This window comes from Arachis hypogaea, chromosome 5, assembly GCF_003086295.3.
Source record: "Arachis hypogaea cultivar Tifrunner chromosome 5, arahy.Tifrunner.gnm2.J5K5, whole genome shotgun sequence".
In the NCBI taxonomy this organism is placed as follows: domain Eukaryota; kingdom Viridiplantae; phylum Streptophyta; class Magnoliopsida; order Fabales; family Fabaceae; genus Arachis; species Arachis hypogaea.
In genome coordinates, this window is record NC_092040.1 from 89098950 (window position 1) to 89114864 (window position 15915).

The 15915-nt window shown below is 33.6% G+C and overlaps 1 protein-coding gene and 2 long non-coding RNA genes across 3 annotated transcripts; all 3 read left to right on the top strand.

Moving 5' to 3' along the window:
• Positions 1-216: 216 nt before the first annotated feature.
• On the top strand, positions 217-2423 carry LOC112803694 (uncharacterized). Its single transcript, XR_011882227.1, has 3 exons — positions 217-774; positions 881-1020; positions 1840-2423. It is a non-coding gene; the product is annotated as an uncharacterized lncRNA (long non-coding RNA).
• A 3746-nt stretch (positions 2424-6169) lies between these two features.
• On the top strand, positions 6170-7948 carry LOC112803695 (uncharacterized). The gene is made up of 3 exons (XR_011882228.1): positions 6170-6662; positions 6769-6908; positions 7734-7948. It is a non-coding gene; the product is annotated as an uncharacterized lncRNA (long non-coding RNA).
• Positions 7949-11049: 3101 nt separating this feature from the next.
• LOC140173228 (uncharacterized) lies at positions 11050-11592 on the top strand. The gene has a single exon (XM_072196013.1). It carries the CDS (start codon positions 11050-11052, stop codon positions 11590-11592), a length of 543 nt encoding a protein of 180 aa, XP_072052114.1.
• Positions 11593-15915: the final 4323 nt, after the last annotated feature.

The window sequence follows — 15915 nt, forward strand, 5'->3', positions numbered from 1 at the left end:
TCTCCATTTGTTTTTGCACCAGTCAGAAACACTTTAAGCTTGTATCTGATTTTTTCTTTTCCTCTGTACTCTTTGATTAGAGAGTGTTGTGAGGTGTAGTTAGATATTTTCTGTAAAATCCCTATAATACCCTTCTCTTTTTTTTTTTCCAAACCAAAATTCTAACCCTAACTTTGACATAACACTCCCTCACACACTCACCAAAACCCTAGCCACCCTTACCCCTTCCAACAGCAGAACAAAAGAACAGAAAGGGAAAAGAGAAGAGGGGAAGAACCAGAGAGGGAAGAGAAGAGGAAGGAAGGGAGGTGGCGCCGGTGGGCGTCACTGCCACCGTCGCCGCCGTGGTGTCATCGCGAGGAAGGCCAGAACCGAGGGACAGAGAGAGCCGCGCAAGGAGGAGGCGTCACCGTCGCCGTCGTCACCGTCGAGGTCTTCATCATTGCCGTCTATGGAGGTTTGCAAACAGAGGGAAGACGCGCCGATCTACCCAGAGCCGCCATGGGAAGGGTCGTCGCCGTCAAGCCCAGCCACCATCGCGGCCGTTCGTGCCTCCGTTTCGCGCCGCCAGATCTGTCGCCGGGAGAGAAACAGAATGCGCGTGGAGAGAGAAGTGGTCGCAGGGAGGTTCTGCCGCCGTTAGAACTCCGCTGCTGCTGCTGCTGCTAAGGCCGCCGCGCCTCTGCCACCAAGAAACGCCAAGGAGGGACGTCCGCTGCGTTGTTCCTGTCGCCGTTTGGATGTACCTAAACCAAGTCGTCGTTGCCTATCCCGGTCCAGCCTTTTTCCTTGATTCTGCTCTAGCTTTCATGTCCTATTATGCCACCATTTAATCTGTCTTGTCCTTGTTTTAATTCGATTTTAGTTTTGCCTGTTTTAGATTTCTGGGACTATCGCCAGCTCCATTTTGTCGCTACTCCGGTCCAAATTCTGCGCTCATTCGTTTTATTCTACTTCAATCCTCCTTATCTTGAATTCGACATTCTGGGTTTGGTCTCTTCGGTCCGTTAGGACCATGCTGTGAGTATGCTTTACATTTATAACCGTTAAGCTTTTGGTTTATGCTATTATGAATTTTTAATTATATTTATAAAACTGTTATTGAAGAACTTTGATTTGATTAGAATAATTGATTTATTATAGCTGAATAATTATTTTTATGAAATCCATACTTTAGAGATTTACATGAGACTATATATATATATATATATATATATATATATATATATATATGTTTGATAAAGCTTTATATTATTTTAAAATATTGATTTTATTCGAATATATACTTTTGAAACATTAAAGTATTTGTTGGCACTCACTTTAAAATTATGAAATATTTTTTATGATTGAGAAAGTATGATTTAAAAAGATTTCTGATAAAAAAATATTATCTGATTGATTTGATTTGATACCTTATATATTTGAGAGATTGAAGATTCATTGTATTTGAAACTATATGTTTTGAATTGGTTTGGGAGGCTCGTATTAGAAAACCGTAGTTAACGGCGGTTATGACGTTAACTTAGATGCATCTGACTCAGACTCCAACTAGCAGGGGTGTTGCTAGCCTAACGTGTAGGCCACACGTTAGATCTGTTATTCTGTTAGGACACACAAGAGGAAAGGGCTACCCATAGAGGTGGAGCCGCCCATGTGTGGACTTTTGATTTGATTTCTGTATGAGAACTCCCTTATTGATTCACTTATTATTATCAACTGCTATTTTTTAATTTAAATTACTTTGACAATAATGTTTATATGGTCTCATGTGGATTATAAATGTATTGTCTAGTCACTGAGTTGCAAAACTCACTCCTTTTTTCTGAAAATATTTTTCAGGAACAAATACTTGACTATGTGAGATTTTCTAATCAAGAGTCACGATCTGCAATGAGTATCTATTTTTGTTGAGTTCCTAGATGTATATGCTCCATATATCACAGGCAGGATCCATCCATGTTTATTTATTTTATCTTTTATTAAAAATATGTAATTATTCATTTTAGAAACTGTAATTTTCTATTTTAAATATTTTTTATTTTTTTTATTCAATTTATCGTTGAGTCGGTTAGGCTTGCTAGGGATTATTTTCCTGAGCGCCGGTCATGGCTCGTTTTGGGCCATGACAAAGTGGTATCAGAGCTTAGGTTTAATCTGTGTAATATGGAGCAAGTGTCCTATGGTAGGATCACAATTATATAAATAGAAGCGCGCCTATTTGTACAAATTGTGGCACTATCAAAGGCCTATAGGAATGTCCTCTTTGTCCTCTGTCATTGTTGTCTTCTGATTATTGTGATCATCTGTCCTCTGCCTCTTCTTTCTACTCTTGTCCTTTTGTACCCAATCTTGCCCTATCCTTTGCTAGATTTTCTCGAACGTGTTCTTGCAATAGTTTCAGTTTTGGTTCCGGTTCGCGATTCCTGCCTTGTAGCTAGTTCTAATCTTTTCCATTTTTGTGAATGCATGCTTTAATCTTTTTCGTCTGTGTTGTTCTCTATGATTCCTGATGTCAATATTTCATGAAATACTTAGAAGATCCGATTGGTGTTTGCTGTGAATTACTATCTAATTCCTTTATAGAGCTGTATTTGAAATCTTGGATTGCATGAATTAATTGAGTTACTAAACGAGATGCTTTGTTTTGGACTTGATAAGCGATATCTGAATTTTTATTTTTATGTTGATAATCTTTGAAGTTATGACTAAATTTTGAGGTGCTTGTGATCCCTTCTTTCAAATCAATAATTTTAAAAATTGTTATTCAGTTGCTCAAGGAGAAGAATTATGCGATAAACATATGAATGAAGTGTTATTGTTGTTTGTTAGATTAATGATTTTCTCTACTTAGGTGTAGTGAATTATTTAGGTGATTAATTGGCTGGATTGAAATGTTTTTCAATCTAGAAGTTTGGTTGAGTTTTTTTTTAATTTGCTGATTTGGTTCTATTATGGTACTATGTTGTCAAATATGGTTTTTCTGTTATGGAACTATTTTTCTGATTGTTCAGGTGATATCTAGATTATGAACGCTTGCTTTTTGTTGGTGATTAGATAATGAATTTTGCTCTTGACTAAGATCTAAAACTTGAGAATTCTCTCCATCTTAGTTTTTTTGAGAATTTTTCTGCTCTTAACTAGTTTTTATTCTCAAAGGTTTAGAGAGATTAATTTTCTTGATTTATAGTGCCTTGTGAGATTGGGATTATAGATCTTGCATATTGAAAAGAATTTTTATTGATTTTCAACGAAAAAGACTAGATATCTAAATCCTCAAAGCTGAACAAAGTTTATATACAAGTTTTTTCCTTGTTATATTCTAATGATTATAAAGCATATGATGATTATCTTGAATATATGTTAAATTGTAGCTTGCATGTGAGAGTTAGTTACTAATTTAGATAGTTCTTTGCTGATATATGTTGCTTGATTAGTGATTATTAACAAATAAGTAATCTGAATTGATTGCTTTTGAGGGATGCATGAGGTTATTGGTTGCTGCTGTAAAGTAGTTTAATAATATGTAAGTGTTGTTGAATTGGTGATCGATGCGGTTGTAACTTGATGAATCTTGGTTGAAAATTGCTAAAATAAGTTAATAGTGAGCTAGGAGGTTTTCATATCTTATCTTATTCATAAAGTGTTTATGGTTTAAATTTGACTTTCATACTTATGCGATTATTTATTTAGTTATTTTTGTTATTATTCTTCCATGAACAAAGAGTGAAAGAACTAAATTCTAATTGCTCAACTTATACGTCATTGGCTTTATGATATAGTGATGGCTCTCGATTGGGTGATGCTATTTCCTTTAGATATTTTGCTTTTAAGATATCAAGGAAGAATTTTTCCTTTTAAATTCATATGATTAGTATGGTAATGCTCACTTGAGAATCATGTGCTTGTACAATAAATACTATATTGAGTCATAAACTTCTATATGTTACATAAGATTTCTTTCATTGATAATAGAATTATGTCGAAAATATTTTAAATTGCCAGCCCATCTGTATTTGACACCTTGCACTGAAATTGTGGGCGATGAAGATTGAAAAATTTTTTTGTTTGCAATGTATGAAAATTGGGGATGTCTATACTCTTAATAAATTGATGAATAAATTTTTGTACTGTGAGTTCTTTTTGAGTTTTTGGGTTTGATCTTGAGTTGTTCCATCATAGCTTGTTAACCTAGGAAATAATGGGTATGGATTGATCACAGTTTGATCTTGAAGATGTAAATTTATCATTTTTTTTCTTTCTTTTCATGAGTTTCCTTTTTTAATTGGTTCATTTATTTTGAATTTTATCATACATTGCATTTGGTTGTTTTGAATCTTTCCTTTATCTGTATGCTTTGATTGATTGTGTTTGAATATTTCGTTTTGTTATGGTTGTTGATGTTTAGAAATAAAAATTTTTAAGTGATACCATTTTTTATATATGCTAGCTTCTAATTTTGGATGCAACATCTATGTTCTTTTCCTAATTTACTCTCTCAATTATTTGCAATACTTTCATTATTTTTGGCCTTTTTAGAGTCTTGATGATGATGCTGATGAGGAATGGTTATAGAATAAGGAATATGGTGAAGCTTTTTCGGTGATTTCAACAATTACTTATGCCCTAAAGCCTCTTATGCTATGATGATATTGTTCTGCTGGACTTTGTTTTGTTTTGTTCGCTTTCTAGTTTTATTGAAAGAAAAAAAAAATCTATATTCTATCTAGCGTCGTCACATCTTGTGGTATGACTGTTTAGCATGGTGCATACGGAGAGCTAGAAATTATAACTTGCGAGAAATAGTTCTTTTAAACTCTTTCGTTTCTTTTATTTAAGTAATGGTAATCGTTAAGTTTGGGAACGTTAGGTGGTCTTCTTGGGATGGTTTGTGTTGAAGTATGCGCTATAATCGTGCCGCATGATTTTATTTATCGTTCACTCCGCTATATTTCATATCAAGAGTTCCTTGTTTTAATCCTTGTTGAAATTGGAAATTTGATTATTTTGTTTCACGTCCTACATCTTATGCATATCTCGATCTTATCGTCGTGCTTTTGGCTATCCCATAGATTCTCGACAACATAGGTGTTGACGTTGCATTCCTTTACGTGAACTATGTAACTCCTTGATGTAATCTGAACTTGCTTTACTATGATACATCATATCTTCTAATATTCTCCTCGAATTCTTGTTCCAGATCTTCTTTGGAAAAGTTATTGATTTGATTCTTTTCTTGCCTTATCGTGTCCTTAATCATCTACTTAAAATCTTTTTGAAAAAAAAAAAAAAAAAAAAAAACACTGCCATTGACTTTGGTTACCTTCTTTTAGTGAACTTTGTAGTTCTTTGATCCAACTTAAACTTGTTTTGACCTAATGCACTATCTTTTCTTTTATTGTTTCTATCAAAATTTTTTTGATTCAGATTTTCTTGTTAAGATTCAATTGACTCTCTTTTTGGGACATTTCATTATTTCTGTACATCATTGTTTAATTGCAATCTTAAACATCCTTCCACGTTCGTGCGAACACCATCTGTGATGTTTGCTCTTCTCTTTCTAGGTTTCGAATCCTTTTGAGTAAACCCATGCTTGTTTCGGTGTCACGTGCGATTCCCAGATAGCAAACGATACGTTAATTCATTAGGACACAGCTTATTGATGCTGAAGTTTGAAAAGTTGTAATTCTAAGACATGACGTAAGACCGGTTGCTTCTATAGATATATACTATAGAACCAAGGAGAGTATGAAGTAGGAAGGTATTTTGAGGAGATTGACGAACGAAGTGAAGAGTGCTATGTACATCTGAGCTGTCAAGAAAATGTGAGTCGGTGAATGTCAACCGCATATTTTTAACAAAAACCTATCTTGTAACTTTTGCATCTCTTCATACTTCTTTCACATATTTGGTAAAATGCTAAAACCAAATAAGGTCTTACAGATTATATCAACTTTCGATCAATTTTCGAGGGCGAAAATTTTTTTTTAAGGAGGGTAGAATGTAAAATCCCTATAATACCCTTCTCTTTTTTTTTTTCCAAACCAAAATTCTAACCCTAACTTTGACATAACACTCCCTCACACACTCACCAAAACCCTAGCCACCCTTACCCCTTCCAACAGCAGAACAAAAGAACAGAAAGGGAAAAGAGAAGAGGGGAAGAACCAGAGAGGGAAGAGAAGAGGAAGGAAGGGAGGTGGCGCCGGTGGGCGTCACTGCCACCGTCGCCGCCGTGGTGTCATCGCGAGGAAGGCCAGAACCGAGGGACAGAGAGAGCCGCGCAAGGAGGAGGCGTCACCGTCGCCGTCGTCACCGTCGAGGTCTTCATCATTGCCGTCTATGGAGGTTTGCAAACAGAGGGAAGACGCGCCGATCTACCCAGAGCCGCCATGGGAAGGGTCGTCGCCGTCAAGCCCAGCCACCATCGCGGCCGTTCGTGCCTCCGTTTCGCGCCGCCAGATCTGTCGCCGGGAGAGAAACAGAATGCGCGTGGAGAGAGAAGTGGTCGCAGGGAGGTTCTGCCGCCGTTAGAACTCCGCTGCTGCTGCTGCTGCTAAGGCCGCCGCGCCTCTGCCACCAAGAAACGCCAAGGAGGGACGTCCGCTGCGTTGTTCCTGTCGCCGTTTGGATGTACCTAAACCAAGTCGTCGTTGCCTATCCCGGTCCAGCCTTTTTCCTTGATTCTGCTCTAGCTTTCATGTCCTATTATGCCACCATTTAATCTGTCTTGTCCTTGTTTTAATTCGATTTTAGTTTTGCCTGTTTTAGATTTCTGGGACTATCGCCAGCTCCATTTTGTCGCTACTCCGGTCCAAATTCTGCGCTCATTCGTTTTATTCTACTTCAATCCTCCTTATCTTGAATTCGACATTCTGGGTTTGGTCTCTTCGGTCCGTTAGGACCATGCTGTGAGTATGCTTTACATTTATAACCGTTAAGCTTTTGGTTTATGCTATTATGAATTTTTAATTATATTTATAAAACTGTTATTGAAGAACTTTGATTTGATTAGAATAATTGATTTATTATAGCTGAATAATTATTTTTATGAAATCCATACTTTAGAGATTTACATGAGACTATATATATATATATATATATATATATATATATATATATATATATATGTTTGATAAAGCTTTATATTATTTTAAAATATTGATTTTATTCGAATATATACTTTTGAAACATTAAAGTATTTGTTGGCACTCACTTTAAAATTATGAAATATTTTTTATGATTGAGAAAGTATGATTTAAAAAGATTTCTGATAAAAAAATATTATCTGATTGATTTGATTTGATACCTTATATATTTGAGAGATTGAAGATTCATTGTATTTGAAACTATATGTTTTGAATTGGTTTGGGAGGCTCGTATTAGAAAACCGTAGTTAACGGCGGTTATGACGTTAACTTAGATGCATCTGACTCAGACTCCAACTAGCAGGGGTGTTGCTAGCCTAACGTGTAGGCCACACGTTAGATCTGTTATTCTGTTAGGACACACAAGAGGAAAGGGCTACCCATAGAGGTGGAGCCGCCCATGTGTGGACTTTTGATTTGATTTCTGTATGAGAACTCCCTTATTGATTCACTTATTATTATCAACTGCTATTTTTTAATTTAAATTACTTTGACAATAATGTTTATATGGTCTCATGTGGATTATAAATGTATTGTCTAGTCACTGAGTTGCAAAACTCACTCCTTTTTTCTGAAAATATTTTTCAGGAACAAATACTTGACTATGTGAGATTTTCTAATCAAGAGTCACGATCTGCAATGAGTATCTATTTTTGTTGAGTTCCTAGATGTATATGCTCCATATATCACAGGCAGGATCCATCCATGTTTATTTATTTTATCTTTTATTAAAAATATGTAATTATTCATTTTAGAAACTGTAATTTTCTATTTTAAATATTTTTTATTTTTTTTATTCAATTTATCGTTGAGTCGGTTAGGCTTGCTAGGGATTATTTTCCTGAGCGCCGGTCATGGCTCGTTTTGGGCCATGACATTTTCTTTGAGAGAGTGTGGGTGTACTGGGGTGCCGGTGTTAGAGAGAAAGAAGTTATGTGTTGTAACAATTTTCACATAGTGATATTCTCTAGTTGTCATTTGACAACGGCCGTGGTTTTTTCTCCGGTAATTGGAGTTTCCATGTTAAATTCTTGTGTTGTGATTGTGTCTATTTTATTTCTCTGTCAAAGGTGTTTTCTCAAGGGGGAATGGTGTCTTATTCCCAACACTTTGTTGCCAACCAATCAATGTGGTTCGAAACGTTTCAGTACTGAGATTAAATGACACAAGTACCTTTTTTCCATTCTTATCTCCACCCCACCAGTGGCATACTCCATTTAAGTAGGTTACATAACCTTCACCAAAACCTCTTTTTTCAGTCATTTCAAGATTAAGTTTCTTCCAACAATTATTTTTTAGACTATAAATTTGCCAATTTGCTAGAGCAGGCTCATATTGGTAAAATTCATTATGACAATAACATATATGTTGAATCACTTTATAGTCATCATTCACATTATCATAACCAAACCCATGAATTTCTACCTCTGCATCAAAGTCGGGATCATTAGTAATAACACTTGGAGGAATAATTTTATGCTCGTCGGTTTTGAGGTTCCAAAGTCCTATTTTTACATTAAGACCAGCTTTTTTATAGTGACATATGATACCATTAACACAGTCTATAATTCTATCAAAACCAATTTCTTCAATCAGACTTGGAAAAACTAACGTAACCATGTTTTCATACCTTTCTCCAGAAAGCAAATACACTTCATTTTCATAGATGTGTCGATCACTTCTTTCGTCATGAAAATATCTCCATAGAAGGAGAGACGAGGAATAAGCAGTTTTAGATTTTAAATTCTCATAGTATATGCTCTTAAAATCAGAATTCTCAAGTAAATTTAGCCAAGACTTATGCACGCAACTAAATCGCTTCAAAGACTTAACAGATAATTTTGCTAGAATTTCCCATACAAGATCCTTAGGAATCTGATTGCTATGGGTTGCCATTTGCATTGGAGATGAAGATAGAACAACAGAGGATAGAGTCTTACGCTTGTGGTGTGCCTCACAAAATGTAATAAAAAAAAATAAATTAGATTTCAACATTCAAGTTTAGAAAAATTTCAATGGTATTACATTTTTGTCGCTCTATTTGTTTCTCTCTTAATCAAGATCTCCAATATATAGGATTAAATATCAAATCAATCAAATTGATTGATTGAAAATATATATCACAAACCTAAATAGAATAAAAAAAAAGTCGATCTAAATGTGAGTACTTGAATTGCATTTGCAATTACAAACATAAATGTATAATTATTACTCATTACGCTTAGTGTATTCCTAAATAATATTAAATTCTACTAGTGTAAAAAAAAATAAAAAACCTAAGTTGAAAAAACTATTTGTCATTAATGTTTTGTCTGTATAAAATAGTAAAGTAAATGAATCTTAAAAGAGATATCAATTTATCATTATTTATGCTACATTATTGGGCAAATAAAATACAAAAAGAATTTTTGAGGTTAAATTAAAATGATATGATTTAAAAAACAATAATATTAGGGAGATAATAAAAAATCAAAGCTAAAAATAACTACTTGTCATTAATATTTTGCCCGTACAAATTAGTAAAGTAAATGAATCTTAAGAGAGATTTCAATTTATCATTATTTGTGCAACGTTGACTTAAAAGAGATCTTAATTTATTATTATTTGTGCTGCGTTGTTTGGCAAATAAAATAAAAAAGAATTTTGGAAGTTGAATCAAAATGATATTATTCGAAAAGACAGTAATGTTAAGAAAATAATAAAAAATCAGCTCAAACTTGCTTTATTTAGTATTGAATCAAAATGAAAAAATGCTACACCCAACTCAAAATTTTAAGACATCAAACTAATAGATATTTTATCTTATATACTCTTTACTATTTGAGGCGGGACTAATTTTTTATACTCTTCATACTTGTAACCTTAACAATAGTTTAACAATAAAATAATTAAAAAAAATTAGATGTAGAAACCTTACGTAATTAGATATATCATTATCCAATTTTTAAAGATATAAAAAGTAGAGGAACAAGAAATGGGAGAGGTGAAGAAGTTTTAAAAAATAAACTTAATTATACAATAAAGGCATACGTTTAAAGAATAACTTAATTACAAAGTGATCCTAAATATTAACTTTTGTTAAATTTAAAAAATTCAAATTAATAGTGCAGTTAGCGATTAAATAAAAAAATTAACTAATTAAAAATTAACATATTATAAAGAATAAATTACATGTTAAGTGGTTAGAAACCATATTTTTTTAAATATTAGTGTATGGATCTGTGCTTTATACGAGCATGAAAAGAAATTCATAATAAATAAATATATTGCATAATATAACTTTTTGTCATATGTATAACTGATTAAATTGATGATATATGAATAAAATTAAATAGCTAACTACCATAATATAATTTATGAGCATAAATTACTCAAATTTATTTACTATTCAATATTCAGAATTGTGTTTGTCAAATGTAAAATAAAATTTAATTATTTTATATTTAATATATTATAATTAAAAATAACATTTTAATATGAATTTTTACCATTATAAAATTTACAATATAATAATTAGTCTTAATGAATAAAAAATATTTATATTTTTATGTATTTATATATTTTATATTTCTTTTTTAAAAAATAAAATATTGCACTTTTATTTTAAAGTATTCTATATTAAAAAATATTTATTTATATTCTAATATCTTCTATATTTATTAAAATCCCTTAACACTTTTTTTTATAGCTTTGTTGAGAATATAGACACTAGTGAAGTTACATAGGGCATGCTATCACTATAAATTTAGAACCTTTAGTGTAAATAAAGGATCGCTCTGCAACAATTTTAGATCAATATTACTCATCTCAGAAATTAATCTCTGCTCTTTCTTTCTTTCAATTGCTTTCAACTCTTTCACTTTTTCATAATTTTCACATGGTATCCAGAGCATTGGTTTAATCCATGACTTTACCTATGAATTCAGCAAATCAAAAAAATTTTCTTGCACCTATCTTGGATAAGCTTGAAGAAACAAATTTTGTTACATGGCATCAACAAGCACTCTTCACAATCAAAGGACAGAATCTGAAAGATCACATAATTGAAGGGAAGGTGCCTGCTAAATTTGAATCTGAAGAAACAACGACTACTGGCAAAATTTCTTCAATATATTCAGAATGGATGCAACAAGACTATAATATGTGTTTTTGGTTCTTAGCATCTGTTGATTCTTCCTTCAAGAATCGAATTATTCATTGTAAATCAGCATTGGAGATTTGGCAGAAACTTCAAGACTATTCTGCAGAATCAACTAAAACAAAGATCAAGCAATTGAAGATCACTAAGAAAAAGAACCTTACTATATCCGAGTATTTGTCAAAAATTAAGAAAATTGCAGACTCGTTAATAGCAATTGATTTTCAGCTTAGCCATGAAGATTACATTGAGATTATTTGTGAAGGCTGCCAGAAGAGTTTTCTAGCTGCATCAGCCTATCCAAACTAAACCTGAATTGTTTAGCTTGGGAGAGGGTGCAAATCTCCTCGTATCTCATGAAGATACCATTGAAAAATTCAAACAGAATTCTTTAACAATGGTTCAAGCAAATCTTGCTCAAACAAATTTTTCAAATCCAAGAAACTCTAATCGTCCCTATGGAGGTAGAAGGGGTGCTAGAGGTGGCAGATTCTCTCGTGGAGGCAGAAGCTCTTGATAACTCAATAATAGGCAGATTTGTCAGGTTTGTAGTAGAATTGGACACACTGCTCGTCAATGCTTCTTTTGATTTGATCATAATTTTCAGGGAGTTTCTACTACAAATTCGTCAACTCCTCCCCATCAATCAATCAACCACCTCCTCCACCAGCTTCATTTTATTAAGCACAATCATTTCTTGCATCGTCTTCTCAAAATTCAGATATGTCCTGGTATCCTGATTCTGGTGCCTCTCACCACCTCACTAATGGCGCATCCAGTTTGATTTCACCCTTAGATTATACAGGACCCGATCAATTATGCATAGCCAATGGTTCAGGTTTGCCTATCTCTAAATCTGGTTATTCATATATTTAGAATTCATCCAACAATCATGTTTTCATTTTAAAGAATCTTTTGCATATTCCTCAAATAGCTAAAAACTTAATTAGTGTTTCAAGATTCTGTCTGGACAATAATGTCTTCTTTGAATTTCATCCATTTCATTGTGTGGTTAAATCACAGGATACCAAGTAGGTGCTCCTTCAAGGACAACTTAAACATGGGCTATATGTGTTTGATCAATTTTGTATTCCAAAACCATGTTATGATAATTCAAACTTTCATGCCTTTTTAGCCACTTGTAGGACAAATTTGGAGTTGTTGCATAAACGCCTAGGCCATCTATCTTCAATTATTGTTGAATTTGTTCTTAAAAAGTGTAATCTTCCATTTTCTAATACAGTTGATTCAGCATCTTTTGTTTGTGAAGCATGTTGTAAAGGAAAAATGCATACTTTACCTTTTTCCTATTCTGAAACCACTTATACTGCACCCTTATAATTGGTTTTCTTGGATGTTTGGGGCCTGCTCCTTCTATATCTCGTTCTGATTTTCGTTATTACTTGAGTATTGTAGATGCCTTTACTAGATACACATGTATTTACTTATTAACTACCAAGTCTCAATTGTTTACCATCTTACAACAATACAAATCCATGATGAAAACTCAGACAGGTCAAATTCTTAAATCTATTCAAACGGATAATGCTAAAGAATTCTTATCAAATAAATTCAAAACAGTTCTCAATATCAATGGCATCATTCATAGATTGTCATGCCCTCATACTCACCAGCAACAAGGTGTTGTAGAGAGGAAGCATAGACATATTTGTGAAATGGGACTTACGTTTTTTGCTGTTGCACATTTGTCAATGGAATATTGGGAGGATGCCTTCTTGACTGCTACTTTTCTTATCAATCGATTGCCCACCAGGATACTTAATATGAAATCACCCTTTGAGGTTCTTCATTTCAAGCCCCCTGATTATTCTATTTTGAAGGTTTTTGGGTGTGCTTGTTATCCAAACTTAAGACCCTTTAATAAACATAAATTAGACTATAGGTCTGAACAATGCATTTTTCTTGGTTATGCTCCATTCTCAAAAGGTTTAAATGTTTAAAATAAGATGGTACATTTGTTATTGCACGTAATGTTATTTTTGATGAAAATATTTTTCTTTTTCCCTCATTTTTTCATAAGAATGTTGTCTCTAATTCATCACTAATCTCTTTTTATGAGCATGAGATGTTACCTTAAATTCCTGTTTCAAATTCTCTTACATCGCAGTTACCTTGTACCCAAAGTTCAGCTCCACCTACTTCAACTTTACTTCCTAACTCTAATATAAATTCCCCTCCTTTAACTAACAATGCTTCATCAACTATTAATCAATCACCTTCTAAAACGGTTACTACAGATTCTGCACCAGTATCAATTTCTGGTTCTGAAATTGAGCCTCCAAGGTTACCTATCATAGAATCTTCATCTTCTCACAATACTCATGCTATGGTAACTCGTTCCAAGTCTGGCATCTCTAAGCCTAAGGCTCTTATTGCACATTCTAATCATCTTGACTTGGTTAATAATGTTCCCAGGACAATTTCTCAAGCTATGCACTCCTCTCGTTGGCTTCAAGCCATGAAGGAGGAATATACTGCTCTTATGAAAAACAAAACTTGGCATTTAGTCCACCCACCACCCAATTCCACCATTATTGGGTCTAAATGGGTGTTTGTCATTAAGCGTGGACCTGATAACTCTATTAAAAAATATAAGGCTCGCCTTGTGGCCAAAGGATGCCATCAAATTGAGGGCATCGATTATTCTCAAATCTTTAGCCCGGTCATTAGGCCAACAACGATTAGAGTCATTTTATCTTTGGCTTTATCTAAAAGTTGGTTTCTTAGGCAATTTGATTTTAACAACGCATTTCTCAATGCAGATCTAACTGAGAATGTGTACATGGCACCACCTCCTGGCCTCTTCAATTCTGATTCTGACTTAGTATGTAAACTTGATAAGGCCATTTATGGTCTCAAGCAGGCTCCTAGGGCCTAGTTTTCTAAACTGTGCAGTATTCTATCCATGTTTGGTTTTCGAAATACTTCATCTGATCCTTCCTTATTTGTTCGTTTTACAACTTTTTCTACTCTTTTTCTTCTTGCTTATGTTGATGACAAAGTCATCACAGGTAATGATAAATCTGAAATAGAGTCTATTATCTCTCAATTGAATCAAATATTCTCTTTAAAGGACTTAGGGACACTGCATTATTTTTTAGGCATGCAATTTAATTTTTTGCCTTTAGGAGACTTACATATCTCACAAACTACCTATATTTGTGATCTTCTTAAAAAGGCATCCATGGATAAGTCACATTCAATGCCCACACCTATGCTTTCTTTTGAAAAACTAACACTGCAGGGTTCAAATTTCTTTGATGATCCTAGTCTCTATCGATCAATAGTAGGAGGCCTTCAATATGCAACTCTCACTCATCCTGAAATTGCATATTCAGTCAACAAAGTTAGCCAATTCATGCATTCACCCATGATTCATCATTGGAAGGCAGTCAAACGCATTTTGCGTTATCTCTCAGATAAGATTAATTATGGTATTCAATTTTCTAAATCCTCTGATATTTGTCTTCTTGCCTTTTCAGATGCCAAGTGGGCCACGGACCTTGATGATCAACGTTCAACAAGTGGCTACTGTATTTACCTTGGGTGCAATCCAATCTTTTAGAGCAGCCAAAAGCAAAAAGCTGTAAGTCGTTCATCTACTGAGGCAGAGTACCATTGCTTGGTAGACACAGCAGCTGAGTTAGTTTGGATTCAAAAGCTTCTACGAGAAATTCGTGTTACTTCTCCAGTTGCTCCCACTTTGTTTTGTGATAATTTAGGTGCTGTTCTTCTTGCTGCAAACCTAGTTATGCATGGCAGAAGCAAGCACTTTGAGATTGATCTCCATTTCGTTCGTGATCATGTTCAAAGAGGATTGCTAAACATTGTTCACATACCTTCTCATGCTCAAGTCGCTGATATTTTGACGAAACCATTATCAGCTCTCTCATTTACTGTGTTCATGGACAAACTAAGGGTGCAACCAAATCCCACCCTTAGTTTGAGGGGAGGGGGTGTAGAGAATATAGACACTAGTAAAGTTATATAGGCATGCTATCACTATAAATATAGAATCTTTAGTGTAAACAAAGGATCGCTCTGCAATAATTTTAGATCAATATTACTCATCTCAGAAATTAATCTCTGCTCTCTCTTTCTTTCAATTGCTTTCAACTCTTTCACTTTTTCATAATTTTCACAAGCTTTCTTTTATTTTCGAGTAAAGTATCGTTTTTGTCCCTAACATTTGGGGTAAGTCCTAAAATTGTCTCCAACGTTTTAATCGTCCTATTTAAGTCCCTAACGTTTCAAAATTGACTCAATGTTGTCCTGCCGTTAGGAATCCGTTAACAGAATTGACAGCGGGACAAAATTGAGACGATTTTGAAACGTTTGGGACTTAAATAGGACGAAAACGTTAGGGACAAAAATGATACATAAAGATAAATTTTAATTTAATTTTATCTTTTAATAATATTAATTTTTTACTGTACATAGTATTCAATTATTTTTTAATTATATCTAAATAAATTACACTTAATCACATTACTTTCATTTTAAATAAATTTATTTTTTTATAATTTTAAAGAATTTTGATACATTAGAGACAAAAGGTATAATTTATATTTTATTGTATATATATTATTTTTTTCTTTTCTACAAATTTAT